Here is a 16,195-nt window from a genome sequence, read left to right on the forward strand (position 1 = left end):
CTACGCACGGCTAGACAAAAAAAATAAAAATAAAAAAAAAAGCTAGCTTGCTGGTTGGCGGGGACGAGATCGGCGGGCGCCCGGAAACCTGTCCCGCTCCTCCGCAGACATAGTGTGATGTCTGAGCATGGCAGTGAGGACACAGAGAACCATTAGAAGTGATTGAGAAAGCAATTGAGCCTCCCAATAATTAGGCCAGGCACTGCATGGCGGAAGAAGACTTGGCAGTTGGCTGAAAATTGAAGGAAGAGGAGGAGGAGGAGGAGAACAAGAATCTTCATGTTGAGCTGCTTTCCCCGAGTAGACAGCCAACAAGGAGGCAAGGGCAGGCACACCAGTAGTCAAGCTGTATGCCAGTTAAGGCCCAGCAACAAGGAGGCAAGGGCAGGCACACCAGTAGTCAACATGGATGCTAAGTAAGGCCCAGCAGTAGCCAACATGAAGGCAAGGGCAAGCACACCAGTAGTCAACATGGATGCCAGTTAAGGCCCAGCAGTAGCCAACAAGGAGGCAAGGGCAGGCACACCAGTAGTCAACATGGATGCCAGTTAAGGCCCAGCAGTAGCCAACATAGAGGCAAGGGCAGGCACACCAGTAGTCAACATGGATGCCAGTTAAGGCCCAGCAACAAGGAGGCAAGGGCAGGCACACTAGTAGTCAACATGGATGCCAGTTAAGGCCCAGCAGTAGCCAACAAGTATCCTTCTACCCCCAGCACCCTTTGGATTTTCAATTTGACTGTAGCAGTTGGGGTAACATTCCCTGCATAATGTAACTACTCCCTTCTACCCCCAGCACCCTTTCGATTTTCAATTTGACTGCAGCAGTTGGGGTAACATTCCCTACATAATGTGACTCACCACCTCTCCCCCCACTGCTGTTTTGATTTTGAATTTGACTTTGATCCTTGAGGATCTGGCAATTGTCTCATGCAAAGGGATCATCACTTGAGGGGTAGTGTACTACAAATCCCAGCAATACAGTGTAGTGCCCACTAGTTTAGGGGGGGTGGGGGCTGTACGGTGCAATCTGGTAGTGGCTGGACCTAGATACACGCTGTGATACCCCCTTACAATGAGCAGTGAAGTTTTATAAAGGTGTACTACAAATCCCAGCAATACAGTGTAGTACCCACTAGTTTAGGGGGGGCTGTACGGTACAATCTGGTAGTGGCTGGACCTAGATACACGCTGTGATACCCCCTTCCGATGAGCAGTGAAGTTTTATAAAGGTGTACTACAAATCCCAGCAATACAGTGTAGTACCCACTAGTTGGGGGGGGGGCTGTACGGTAGTCCAATGTGCATTAAAGATCTATGTAGGTGTACTACAAATCCCAGCAATTCAATGTAGTACAGCAGGACCACCAGCCCCCAAATCAAAAAAGAATACACTGAGCACTTCTTAGGGGTCTGTATGCAACACCTAATGTCCCCTTTCTGTTCTGAAATCGTGGTAGCAGCACTGCAAGTCCCAGCCAGCAGTCTGTAGTAATAGTATTAAAAAACACTTTGAAGCCATGAAAAGGGCTGTTAGTTTGTATTGCTTGTATATACCCTGCCTACTGGAACTCACAGCATGCGTCTGAAGCGAGCACTGCCGGCGCCGAATTTTATATGGCAGGGTCATCTGATCTGGCCAACCAAACGCTGCTATCGACATGTATGAGTCCCACGTGATCGCAGGATGTACCAAAGAGTCTCCTGCATGTTTATTGGCTGAGAAATAGCGCACAAACTTACAGGAAACGGATGATGAGATTTTCTCGAGTATCGCGGGATGCTCGTCCGAGTAATGAGTACCATCGAGTACCCTAATACTCAATCGAGTACCAAGCTCGGACAAGCATGCTCACTCATCACTACCACTGACCAATTCCACTTGATAATGTTAATAGGTTCAATCCCTTTAACTCATTTAGAAGCTCTGAAGAAAAACATTAAAACAAGTTCTACATATATAAACCGTTCTTCTCTTTTCCTCCTGTTTGTTCCCAGTAATACCAAAAAGCTCCAACCCTAACGGAGTCGTCTGCCGAGTGTGCACATCCAAGACTTCTTCCTGGTGTTACACCTCCGATACCTTACAGTGCACCGGGGAGGAGAATATGTGTCTTCTCCAGACAAAGGAAGTAACAGGTAGGAAAATTTTTAATTTTTCTCTTCAATTTAGCAGGAAGAGAAAGGCTGAAAGATTCTCCCAACAGTGGTTACTAACAGGTCTATATACCCACTATGGGACCTGTAAAATTGGTAGAAGGGTTTTCTAGACAATTCATATACTTTGAGACAAGCCTCCCCCTGTCCATTAACCCCTTCTCTAACAACAAAAATTCAGCTTTTGAATTATGTTTTCTTCCTCCTCATCCTCTAAGTCCTATAACTTTATATTTTTTCCATTGGAAGACCTATGAGGACTTGTTTTTTGTGGGACAAGTTTTGTTTTTACTTTGCTATAATTTAACCATATACTGTTTTACAATAGCAAATGGAGTTTTGTAAATGTTTGCATTTGGGATCCTTGTAGAATAAAATAGATTGGACAATTGTAGACGCAGCAATATCAAATGTGATTTTATTTATTTATTTTGGAAATTATTAGATTTTTTAATATTTTAATATGAAAAGAACATTTTCTTTCTGATATGATTAGCCCTCCATTTTTAGAAGTAATCGTTTAATTGCTTACATAGACCAATAAAATGTATCTGCATTACTATGATCCATGTGATCAGTGCTCTACTTGTACAGACTGCCACAGGCAGACTATACCGGTACATCAGACAGAACAGGCACTAATGTCTAGCAGAGGCCTCGATCTGCTGTGACAATTGGTCGGCACCCCACGATTTTCCCTGCTATACAACTAATGAGGAATCTAAATACTGTTTAGATATATGACAAAGAAATCTGATTCCTGAAAATCCAATTACATTGAAGATTTATTTCCGGAATAATTTATGAAATCTATAGTGTGGCTGGTTGTTATAGTGTGGCCATTGTTTACGCTCATGTGTAAGGCCTTACATGGTGTTAAATGGAAGTTCTTGTATGTTTGTTTGCAGGTGCATACTCATCTTCAATAGCTGCTCGTGGGTGCGCAACAAAATCCCTTTGCAAATTAGGCACCAATTTGCAAAACGTTCCAGGATCATCAATCAAAGATACGATTATCTGCACCGACGGTGGTATAAGTGTCCATAAAGCCATCCTAACCCCCGCCATTACCTGTCTCCTGGTGCTGAAATTGTTCTTCTAATTTAACAGTTGTTTAAGATCCTTCGGTAAATGTGGCCCAAATAAATTTCTCCTGCATCTATTACTTTTCATTCTTTTGTAGCTATACCCTTGCTTTGTAAATTGTTTTTATTAATAATAATAATAATAATAATAATAATAATAATAATAATAATTCACCCTTCTTCACAAAGTTCTTTCCAGTGCTGAGTGAATGAAATCTGGTCAACTTGGATTTGGTTCAAACTTTACAACAAATTAATATAGGGGGAAACACACCTGTTATTTTATGGATTTTTGAAGTTTCATTTTTTAGAATTAGAATTTAAAATTTTGTAATTCATATAAAAAAGAGGTTTTATTGTTTTCTTTTCTTATTTTAACATCAAATTGTGGTTTTTATTGTCAGTTCTGGTTGTTTTGGATAACATCTACCACTTCCTGTGTAATAAAAAAAAACAAAAACATTCCATTCCTGTTTCTTAAGGAAGAAAAGCCATCTGCATATACTTTAATATACAACAGTATGCACAATGTTTTTGTGCAAGGGAGTTTATATGAGTTTTTAATTAAAATAACAAAAATGGCGATGATGATGATTATTATTATTATTTTAATCATATTTTTATTCTGTATGAAAAATAAATCATATATGATCAGACTGAGATCACAACAATTTATCTTATATTTAGAATAGCCTGTATGTCCCTGGCATTTCTGCAGAAACGAACAGTAAGGCCCTATTCCACCAACAGATCTGACGACAGATTATCTGCCAAAGATTTGAAGCCAAACCCAGGAGTGGATTTGAAAAGAGGAGAAATCCAGTCTTTCCTTTATGACCTGATCTCTGTTTATAGTCTGTTCCTGGGTTTGGCTTCAAATCTTTGGCAGATAATCTGTCGTCAGATCTGTTGGTGGAATAGGGCCTTAAGTAAGTATACTTAAAGGGGCTATGTCACCTCTAAAACCCCCACTAAAAGAGTTATTGGTAGATTATACATCAGTAGAGTATACAGCGCTGATGCTATATCTGCAATTTTCATATTTTTATCTTCTTGCTTTCTTTACTAAAAACCACAAATAAAGGAGTCTGAGTAGTCCTCTCCATTATATACTGGAGCTCAATCGTCCTCTCCATTATATACTGGAGCTCAGTCGTCCTCTCCATTATATACTGGAGCTCAGTAGTTCTCTCCATTATATACTGGAGCTCAGTAGTCCTCTCCATTATATACTGGAGCTAAGTAGTCCTCTCCATTATATACTGGAGCTCAGTCGTCCTCTCCATTATATACTGGAGCTCAGTAATCCTCTTCATTATATACTAAAGCTCAATCGTCCTCTCCATTATATAATGGAGCTAAGTAGTCTTCTCTATTATATACTGGAGCTCAGTCGTCCTCTCCATTATATACTGGAGCTCAGTCATCCTCTCCATTATATACTGGAGCTCAGTCGTCCTCTCCATTATATACTGGAGCTCTGTCGTCCTCTCCATTATATACTGGAGCTCAGTCCTCCCCTTTATTATATACTGGAGCTGAGTATTCATCTCCATTATATACTGGAGCTAAGTCATCCTCTCCATTATATACTGGAGCTCAGTCGTCCTCTCCATTATATACTGGAGCTCAGTCCTCCCCTTTATTATATACTGGAGCTGAGTATTGCTCTCCATTATATACTGGAGCTCAGTCGTCCTCTCCATTATATACTGGAGCTCAGTCGTCCTCTCCATTATTTACTGGAGCTGAGTATTCCTCTCCATTATATACTGGAGCTCAGTCGTCCTCTCCATTATATACTGGAGCTCAGTAGTTCTCTCCATTATATGCTGGAGCTAAGTAGTCCCCTCCATTATATACTGGAGCGCAGTCGTCCTCACCATTATATACTGGAGCTCAGTCGTCCTCACCATTATATACTGGAGCTCAGTCGTCTTCTCCATTATATACTGGAGCTCAGTCGTCTTCTCCATTATATACTGGAGCTCAGTCGTCCTCTCCATTATATACTGGATCTCAGTCGTCCTCTCCATTGTATATTGGAGGTAAGTAGTCCTCTCCATTATATACTGGAGCTCAGTCGTCCTCTCCATTATATACTGGAGCTCAGTCGTCCTCTCCATTATAGAGTGGAGCTAAGTCGTCTTATCTATGCATCAACATGCCCAGTTTGTCGGCTTATAAGAGGGAAATAGAAGAGTAGAAAGCAGCTGCAATTAGTGGTAAGCGAATAGTGAAATATTCGAATATTCGATATTCGTACGAATATCTCCCGAATATTCGATCGAATATTCGATCCCATTAAAGTCTATAGGAACAAGTATTTGATTATTGAAAAACATCTATTCATCTAAAAACCGGAAGCTGGGGGACATGAAGGCTTATCGAATATTTATCGAATATTTGGCGAACTATTCGATAATATACGATAGATTGAATACCCTACTATTCGATCGAATATCTGTTCGATCGAACAGTATTCGCTCATCACTAGTTGTAATGCCACCTTCACTACTTAAGTGGATCTAAATGTGATTTCTCTATTTACTGATGCAGATATGTTCTATACCACCAGGGGGCAGTAAATCACTGAGATCAGGTGACATTTAGTCTCAGTAAAACAATGGCTGTAATCTTTATCAGGTTTGCGAAAGTTTATGTTCCTTTTCCTTCTATTAGACTGGATTCATCTACTCATCCTCCTCTCTAGAGGTGATTATGTTGCTAATAAATCTATAGCTGCCTCAGTATGTGATACTCTTACTGAGAACTGGCATACAGTATCCTTGTGTGTAGATTAGATTGTGTGTATTCTCCTATTCTTCTTATTAACTCACAGGGGATATGAGTTTAAAACGTAATAAACTGCCCCCGACATGTTTCACTAGTAAAGTCTGGCGTTATCAAGGTGTATAGATTAATAGCAGGGGGTACACGCTCCCGGGGGTCTATAATACCTCACATCTGTGAACTCCAACTCATGACAGTTCCCTGCTAGCCTACCCAACTTTTTTTTTTTTTTACTACTTTGCTGCTGCTCTGGACAGTTCCTGACATGGACAGAGGTGGCAGCAGAGAGCACTGTGTCAGAATAGAAAGAATACACCACTTCCTGCAGGACATACAGCAGTTCAAGTACTTGGACACTGTAAATTTTTAAATAGAAATAAATTATAAAGCAATATAACTTTCTGAAACCAGTTGATTTGAAAGATTCAACTAATTTATTTTATTTTTGCTGGAGTAACCCTTTAAAGGGAACCTGTCAGCTGGGATGACGGCGCCGAACCCCCGGTGGAGCCCCGGATACTTACCCTTTCCTGCAAGTCCCGCTCCTGGACCCGGTCCCAGGACAAAGATCTTGCCTTCGGGAGCCAAGCGCGCGCTCAGCAGAGATGAGTCCGAAACCCATAAAGAATGTTGGCTCCAGTCATTTTCTATGGGCATCGGACGCATCTCATGTAATGAGCATACAGCGCGCACTCACCTACCGGCGCTGATATCTCCGTCCAGGGACTGGGTCCAGGAGTGGGACTTGCAGCAATGGGTAAGTATCCGGGGTCCACCGGGGGGCGGGTGGGCTCGGCGCCGTCCACCCGGGTGACAGGTCCTCTTTAAGTATTTTATAATTTTTATACCTCCTCTAGGGACCTTCCTATATATACCCCATTGTTATATGTGGCCCAAGAGAACTCTCCCTTGTTGTCATTACAGCTGCCCCAATATCTACTTAGTATATGACCACAGTGTCTACTATAGGGTCAAAGGTTCCCAATCTCTGCCTTAAACAATATGTTAATTTAGAACCAATCTTAAGAGGCAATGGAGATTCTCTCTGAATTAGAAAAGGAAAGTGAGACCAGGGGTTAGGAAGGGTAATTTTCTTCACTGAAGCCGAGATCTAAAAATACATCGACCATATCACTAGATACTATAATATATATATATATATATATATATATATATATAATATAATCTATAATATATATATATATATTTTTTTTTTTTTTTTTTTTTTTGCAAATGTCTACTACATTGATTGTAAGCTTAGATGTAGGAGGATTATATAACAGTATACAACATAACAAAGTCTTAATGTTGGGCACTTGAGGTACACCCATTGGTCACATCATTTTGTTCTTTTACTATTTTGCTTTTTTGCTAACTCTACAAATCGTACAAATTACTTGTATTATTTCCAAATCATGGGAACTGCTATGGGTACAGTTTGTGCACCCCTATATGCAAATTCAGTTTTGTGTTCACATTTGTTTCTAACGACCACATTTATTATGCTGATCACATTATTTGGGTGGGTATTTAGATGACATTTTAAGCCTTTAGGAAAGGAAGTTCTTTTCATAGGTCTTTCATGGATATTTTTAAAGAACAATAATGATTTAAAATTCATGACGAAAATACAGAAATGCAAACTGGAATGCATTGCAAAAATAAACTTTTTCACATTCCAGAACTTTCATCAGCTTTCACTCGAGAGAAACGAAACAAAATAGTCAACACTTAAAAGAGAAGTCCTATGACATAAAAAATCAGAAAGGCAGGGGGTGTGGGAACATAATTAACAAAGTATACTTACCTATCCTTGTGCCCCACAGTACTGCTTCTGGGTCCAGCTGACAGACGGGGCAGCCTCCTGTAGCTCTTCCAGCTGTAACGTCATGTATTCGGTTGAGCAATTGCCCACTCATCCAATTAGGTACTTGGGGGGGGGGCCGCCGCCGCAGAATATGCATAGTGGGCGGGACAGGAGGTGAGCGGGGCCCGGCGATCCTTTCTGGCCCCGAGCAACGCCCTAAATGCTCTTAAGCAAGTCATTTGCAATTAGCGATTTTACAAACAATGCTGGGGCCGAGAGGGGTGCAACTAACTGCAATATACTACTGAGGGACACAACCACTGCGGCATATCAGCAGGTTCTCTGGGAAGAAGTGCTGATAGTGCCACTTTAAGAATCATACAACATGAACAGTTTTTAAGATGTACTTTTAAAGTGGGGGGGTTAAAGAGATTATTCCGTGCTAAAAAAAAAAAAAAAAAAATCATGGCCATTTTCTTCCAGAGACAGCACCACTCCAGTTTGTCTCCAGTTTGGGTGCAGGTCCCATTAAAGTGAATAGAGCTTGTCTGCAAACCACACTTTAACTGGAGACAAGAGGAAAGCTGTCTCTGGAAGAAAGCGGCCATGTTTTTGTAGCACTGGATAACCCCTTTAATTATGTCTTTAAGGAAATGTTGGTGCAGTATCCCGATACTCCAGAGTATTCTGAAGGCGAAATCTCTTACGTACCACTCTCTCTCTTCAGAAGACTGGATCATCCCAGTTTTTCCTGGACCGTCATTCTGCCTCCTGCTACACCACATGAGGAAAAGAGGTTTACACATACAGTAGTTCCATCTACTAGCAATTCTTGCTGAAAGCAGATAAACCAGGCCCTGGGTAATTTCCTACTGTAAGTTCTTAAAGTGTCACTGTTGTTTATTTATTTTATTTTTTTTCCGCAGAAATCAATAGTACAGGGCAAGCAATTGAATGCTTTTTTATCATGAAAAAGCAGTTTGAAACTCTCCCCCCTGTCTTAATGGTTTTCTATGGAGAGGGGAGGGGTGGAGGAAGATGAGGCACTAAAACAGGACAACAAAGAGTTAATTTTGCACTGTGTATATCTCTATTAGCCACCCTAAATGCTGTTTGTCAGTGTAACTGTTCTTACAACACCTAAAAGGGAATTGCAGCACCCGAAAGTCTGAGAGTTTTCAACCTTAGAGAATTTATTTCGAATTCGAATATTCGATATTCGTACGAATATTCCGCAAATATTCGAATATTCGATCGAATATTCGATCCCATTAAAGTCTATTGGAACAAGTATTCGATTAGTGAAAAACATCTATTTGACCATTTGAAGGGTAAAACCGGAAGCTGGGGGATTTGAAATCATATAAAATATCTATTGAATATTCGCGGGATATTCGTACGAATATCGAATATTCGAATATCTCACTATTCGATCGAATATCTATTCGATCGAACAGTATTCGCTCATCACTACTGTATGCCTTTGGTCCAGGGTCACGAATGTCACTGTGAACGCTGTTTCTTCCATCCATGGCATTGTAACAGTTGTGGACTGTCTGCAGATTACTCCTTCCTCTTCTATTAGTCCTGAGTCTATCTATCTATCTCCTATCTATCTATCTATCTCCTATCTATCTATCTATCTATCTATCTATCTATCTTCTATCTATCTCCTATCTATCTACTATCTATCTATCTATCTCCTATCTATCTATCTATCTATCTATCTATTTATCTATCTCCTATCTATCTATCTATCTATCTATCTATCTATCTATCTATCTATCTATCTCCTATCTATCTCCTATCTATCTAGCAGTCCTGAGTCTATCTATCTCCTATCTATCTATCTATCTCCTATCTATCTATCTACAGGGCTGGGACAAGGAATTTTGGTGCCCTAGGCAGAGAAGGCAAATGGCGCCCCCCCCCATATGTATATATATCCCCTGTTTGCCTTCCCCAGTAGTATATAGACCCCCCTGTTTGCTTCCCAAGTTGTATATATATCCCCTGTGTGCTGCCCCCAGTTGTATATATATCCCCTGTGTGCTGCCCCCAGTTGCATATATTTTTATGTATATATATTTATGCATTTACACAGACACATATTTATGCATATACACACACACATTTATGTACAGTATATACACTTATGTATACACACACACACACACTCTTACGTATACACACACACACACTCTTATGTATACACACACACACAGTCACACTCTCACACATGTAAACACACACACACACAGACACAAAACAGCTACCTGAGTGACACACACACACACACACAAAACAGCTACACCTCAGTGTGACACACACACTCTTATGAATACACGCACACTCTTATGTATACACACACACACTCTTATGTATACACACACACACACACTCACTCTTATGTACACAGACACAAAACAGCTACCACTCAGAGTGACACACACACACGCACTCTTATGTATACACACACACACACTTATGTATACACACACACACACTTATGTATACACACACACACACTTATGTATACACACACACTTATGTATACACACACACTTATGTATACACACACACTTATGTATACACACACACACTTATGTATACACACACACACTTATGTATACACACACACACACTTATGTATACACACACACACACTTATGTATACACACACACACACTTATGTATACACACACACACACTTATGTATACACACACACACTTATGTATACACACACTTATGTATACACACACACTTATATACACACACACACACACACTCATGTATACACACACACTTATATATACACACACACACTCATGTATACACACACACACACACTTATATATATATACACACACACACACACACACTCATGTATACACAACACACACTTATATATACATACATACACACACACACACACACACTCTTGTTGTTGCTGTACACACACACAGACACAAAACAGCTACCTGAGTGACACACACACACACACACAAAACAGCTACACCTCAGTGTGACACACACTCTTATGAATACACGCACACTCTTATGTATACACACACACACTCTTATGTATACACACACACACTCACTCTTATGTACACAGACACAAAACAGCTACCACTCAGAGTGACACACACACACGCACTCTTATGTATACACACACACACACACTTATGTATACACACACACACTTATGTATACACACACACACTCATGTATACACACACACACACTTATATATATATACACACACACACACACTCATGTATACACAACACACACTTATATATACATACACACACACACACACACTCTTGTTGTTGCTGTACACATACACAGGCACAAAACAGCTACCTTTCAGCTAGGTTGCTTGCACTTTCTCTCCTCACGGTCCTGGGACTGTCATGGAGGAGTCTGCTGCTGATGATGATAATGATGCAGCCATGAGCAGCTGACAGGAGAGGCCCAGGACACAAAACACAGGCAGACACTTCCTGGTCCCCATGTGCTGTGTGGTCTCTGCAGGCTGCCGTTCTTCACCTCCTCCTCTCTGGCCCGACAGCTGAGCAGCTCCCACAGGCAGGCGGATGTGTAATGCTGCACATTCCCCCATACTGGCCTCCTGCACCAGGTCAGATGTCTCCTGGCAAAGGGAGCTCAGCCCGAGCAGTGTCTTCAGCAGGAGGCCGCCCCTCCCCCCGCCCTGTGGAGCAGCAGCAGAAGACTCACAGACCTGTGTATCTCCCGGCAGGGGCTGATGTAATCACCTCCTGTGTGCTGCTTCCGGGTTCGGCCTGGTGGCGCCCCCTGCTGTTTGGCGCCCTAGGCCATCGCCTACCCTTGCCTACTCTTTGTCCCGGCCCTGTCTATCTATCTATCTATCTATCTATCTATCTATCTATCTATCTATCTATCTCCTATCTATCTATCTATCTATCTATCTATCTATCTATCTATCTATTATCTTCTATCTATCTAGCTATCTATTTCTTAACTCTTTATCATCTATCTATCTATCTATCTATCTATCTATAATCTATCTATCTCCTATCTATCTATCTATCTATCTATCTATCTATCTATCTATCTCCTATCTATCTATCTCCTATCTATCTATCTATCTATCTCCTATCTATCTATCTATCTATCTATCTATCTATCTATCTATCTATCTCCTATCTATCTATCTCCTATCTATCTATCTATCTCCTATCTATCTATCTATCTATCTATCTATCTATCTATCTATCTCCTATCTATCTATCTATCTATCTATCTATCTATCTATCTATCTATCTATCTATCTCCTATCTATTATCTATCTATCTATCTATCATCTATCTATCTATCTCCTATCTATCTATCTCCTATCTATCTATCTATCTCCTATCTATCTATCTATCTATCTATCTATCTATCTATCTATCTATCTATCTTCTATTATCTCTATCTATCTATCTCCTATCTATCTATCTATCTATCTATCTATCTATCTATCTATCTATCTCCTATCTATCTATCTATCTATCTATCATCTATTATCTATATCTATCTATCTATCTATCTAATTCAATAATATATGTCCCGCAGCACACAAAATTCGGTGAAAAAACTAGTGAAATTTATTCCATCAGTGAAGTAACATAACACAGCATAAGAAGTGACGCGACGTTTCGATGATCTCCATTATCATTTTCAAGCGTGCAAAGCAGTGAACAGAGCAAGTATTTATACAGGTGTATTAATTAGTGACTACAAATCATTGGTCAAACAAAATAGGCAAATTATCCAGCATGTGGGGTGGTTCATACAAGTGAGCAAAGTCCTAGTGCAGTATGATCGCATCTCTGCGAAAAAAGTCCCACAGGTGTAAAGTGTCCATAAAAAGAGGCTTGAAATATCCGACAGAGACCTCTTGGTATAATTATTCAAAAAAGTAAACATGCTATATCCTGCTTAATATAGATCCGGACTCCCGAACTCCCTCTCTCAGACACGGGTTACGTATACACACACGTGATCCAAGAGCTGGTCACGTGGGAAAGGAATTCCATTCATAATATACCGCCGTAGTACAGACTGCAGGAGGATCAGCTAGACACATCGGCAAATTAACTGTACCGGCTCCGGGGAAGTTCAAGCATCACCATCTTGGATCCTCGCCATCACTATTACTAAGGCTGGGTTCACACTACGTATATTTCAGTCAGTATTGTGGTCCTCATATTGCAACCAAAACCAGGAGTGGATTAAAAACACAGAAAGGATCTGATCACATAATGTTGAAATTGAGTGGATGGCTGCCATTTAATGGCAAATTTTTGCTGTTATTTTAAAACAATGGCTGTTATATTGAAGTAATGGCCGTTATTTACTGTTATATGGCGGCCATCCACTCAATTTCACCATTGTGTGAACAGATCCTTTCTGTGTTTTTAATCCACTCCTGGTTTTGGTTGCAATACTGACTGAAATATACTGACTGAAATATACGTAGTGTGAACGCAGCCTCAGGCTGGATTCACACGCTGTAACTGTGCGGCTGTATTTTTTATGCGGCTGTAAATGTGCGGGTGAAACTCCGGCCGTGGGAAAAAATAGACATGCGGCTCAAAACATACGGTCATTTACTTGGAAATCTGGTTCAACTAAAAATAACAAATAAAATGTTAAGAAAGTGATGCAAACACCTCTGGATGCATCTGGGAAAGCAGGGAACACAGTTTACATGAATTGCTATTACCGGGGTTTGCGATCCTCTGCAGTATGCCGATGTCTCTCATGGTTAATATATTGAATTAATAAAACACATTTTCTGTCTAATAAAGTCCCTTTTATTGTTCAATAATTAAATGTAAACGATTCCATCATTTTGCAATTAAATATACAGTTAAAATAAATATATATATAAATAAATGTATATTTATATATATATTTATTTTTTGACAGTATATTTAATTGCACAATGATGGATTCGTTAGAATTAAATTATTGAACAAAGAAACTGTATTTATTTAAACGAAAATGTGTTTTATTCATGAAATATTAATTAGTACAGGAAGCTCTATTAGCCGGTAATTCATATGCCGGCAATAGAGCATTCTGTACTAATCATCACTTTACTTTAATGAAAACATCAAATGTTTCTTCTAATTATGTTATCACAATAGCATTATTAGAAGAAACATTTAGAATTATATGTGCGCTCAGCTGATTGGCTGTTCGGCTGAGCGCACATATAATGAGCCGGTCCGCAGTACAGTGACTTCATTGTGCTGCGGACCAGCGAAGAGACAACATCGGGGTGAGTATAGAGCTCTCCCCACCCCCTCCCCGGCACTGCACCCCTCCCAGCAAGGAAGGGGGGGTCAGTTAACCCCTTCCTTGCTGGGATGGGTGCAGTCTGACATCAGTCTGGCCCCCAGGGGGTTAAGGGGGATGCAATACATCCTCCCTTAACCCCTTGGGGGCCAGACTGTAAGCAGGGATCTGTAAAGATGCTGCATACTGTAAGGTGCACAACACCGCTCACAATGATGGGTGTTGTGCTCCTGTTTGTGTGTTTTTTGTGTGTTTCTCCCTTTTTGTTTTTCAGATATCGGTATCCTGTGGATTACGTCGGATTCCGTGGACTACGTCGATGACCAGCGGTTGTTCTTTGAATTTTTTAAATAAAATGGTCAATGAGGGGTGTGGGGGTGTTTTTATTTGAATAAAAAAATTTGTAAACTTGTGTCTTGTCTTTATTTCTTTACTTTTTAGACTTAGTAGTGGAAGCCGTCTAATAGACGGAATCCATTACTAAGTCGGGGCCTAGTGTTAGCCGGTATAAAATGGCTAACACTAACCCCCTATTATTACCCCAGTACCCAATGCCACCAGGGGTACTGGGAAGAGCCGGGTGCCAGTGGTCCCGGAGCGTCAATATTGGCGCTCCTGGACCGGGCGGCAGCAGGCTGGTAAGATTTAGGCTGGGGAGGGCCTAAACCAATGGCTCTTCCCACCCTGGTGTTACCAGGCTGCTGTCGTTTGGTTTTTAACCCGGCTGGTTATAAAAATAGGGGGGACCCTATGCGAATTTTTTTTTAAATAAATAAATAATAAAAAAAAAACGCATAGGGTCCCCCCTATTTTTATAACCAGCCGGGTTAAAAACCAAACGACAGCAGCCTGGTAACACCAGGGTGGGAAGAGCCATTGGTTTAGGCCCTCCCCAGCCTAAATATTACCAGCCTGCTGCCGCCCGGTCCAGGAGCGCCAATTTTGACGCTCCGGGACCACTGGCACCCGGCTCTTCCCAGTACCCCTGGTGGCATTGGGTACTGGGGTAATAATAGGGGGTTAGTGTTAGCCATTTTATACCGGCTAACACTAGGCCCCAACTTAGTAATGGATTCCGTCTATTAGACGGCTTCCACTACTAAGTCTAAAAAGTAAAGAAATAAAGACAAGACACAAGTTTACAAATTTTTTTATTCAAATAAAAACACCCCCACACCCCTCATTGACCATTTTATTTAAAAAATTCAAAGAACAACCGCTGGTCATCGACGTAGTCCACGGAATCCGACGTAATCCACAGGATACCGATATCTGAAAAACAAAAAGGGAGAAACACACAAAAAACACACAAACAGGAGCACAACACCCATCATTGTGAGCGGTGTTGTGCACCTTACAGTATGCAGCATCTTTACAGATCCCTGCTTACAGTCTGGCCCCCAAGGGGTTAAGGGAGGATGTATTGCATCCCCCTTAACCCCCTGGGGGTCAGACTGCACCCATCCCAGCAAGGAAGGGGTTAACTGACCCCCCCTTCCTTGCTGGGAGGGGTGCAGTGCCGGGGAGGGGGTGGGGAGAGCTCTATACTCACCCCGATGTGTCCTCTTCGCTGGTCCGCAGCACAATGAAGTCACTGTACTGCGGACCGGCTCATTATATGTGCGCTCAGCCGAACAGCCAATCAGCTGAGCGCACATATAATTCTAAATGTTTCTTCTAATAATGTTATTGTCATAACATAATTAGAAGAAACATTTGATGTTTTCATTAAAGTAAAGTGATGATTAGTACAGAATGCTCTATTGCCGGCATATGAATTACCGGCTTATAGAGCTTCCTGTACTAATTAATATTTAATGAATAAAACACATTTTCTTGGAAATAAATTCAGTTTCGTTTGTCAATAATTTAATTCTAACGAATCCATCATTGTGCAATTAAATATACTGTCAAAAAATAAATATATAGATAAATATACATTTATTTATATATCTATTTTTTTTAACAGTATATTTAATTGCAAAATGATGGATTCGTTAGAAATAAATTATTGATC

The 16,195-nt window shown here is 40.7% G+C and overlaps 1 protein-coding gene across 1 annotated transcript in view; it reads left to right on the top strand.

Annotated features, from left to right (window-relative positions):
• LOC138768823 (uncharacterized) overlaps positions 1 to 16,195 on the top strand; it is a 49,205-nt gene that overhangs the window by 22,352 nt on the left and 10,658 nt on the right. Inside the window, exon 8 of the mRNA XM_069946780.1 lies at positions 1,998 to 2,138. Within this exon, the coding sequence (XP_069802881.1) occupies positions 1,998 to 2,138 (141 nt within the window). The remainder of the gene's footprint in view (positions 1 to 1,997; positions 2,139 to 16,195) is intronic.

This window comes from Dendropsophus ebraccatus, chromosome 12 (genome assembly GCF_027789765.1).
Source record: "Dendropsophus ebraccatus isolate aDenEbr1 chromosome 12, aDenEbr1.pat, whole genome shotgun sequence".
NCBI lineage: Eukaryota > Metazoa > Chordata > Amphibia > Anura > Hylidae > Dendropsophus > Dendropsophus ebraccatus.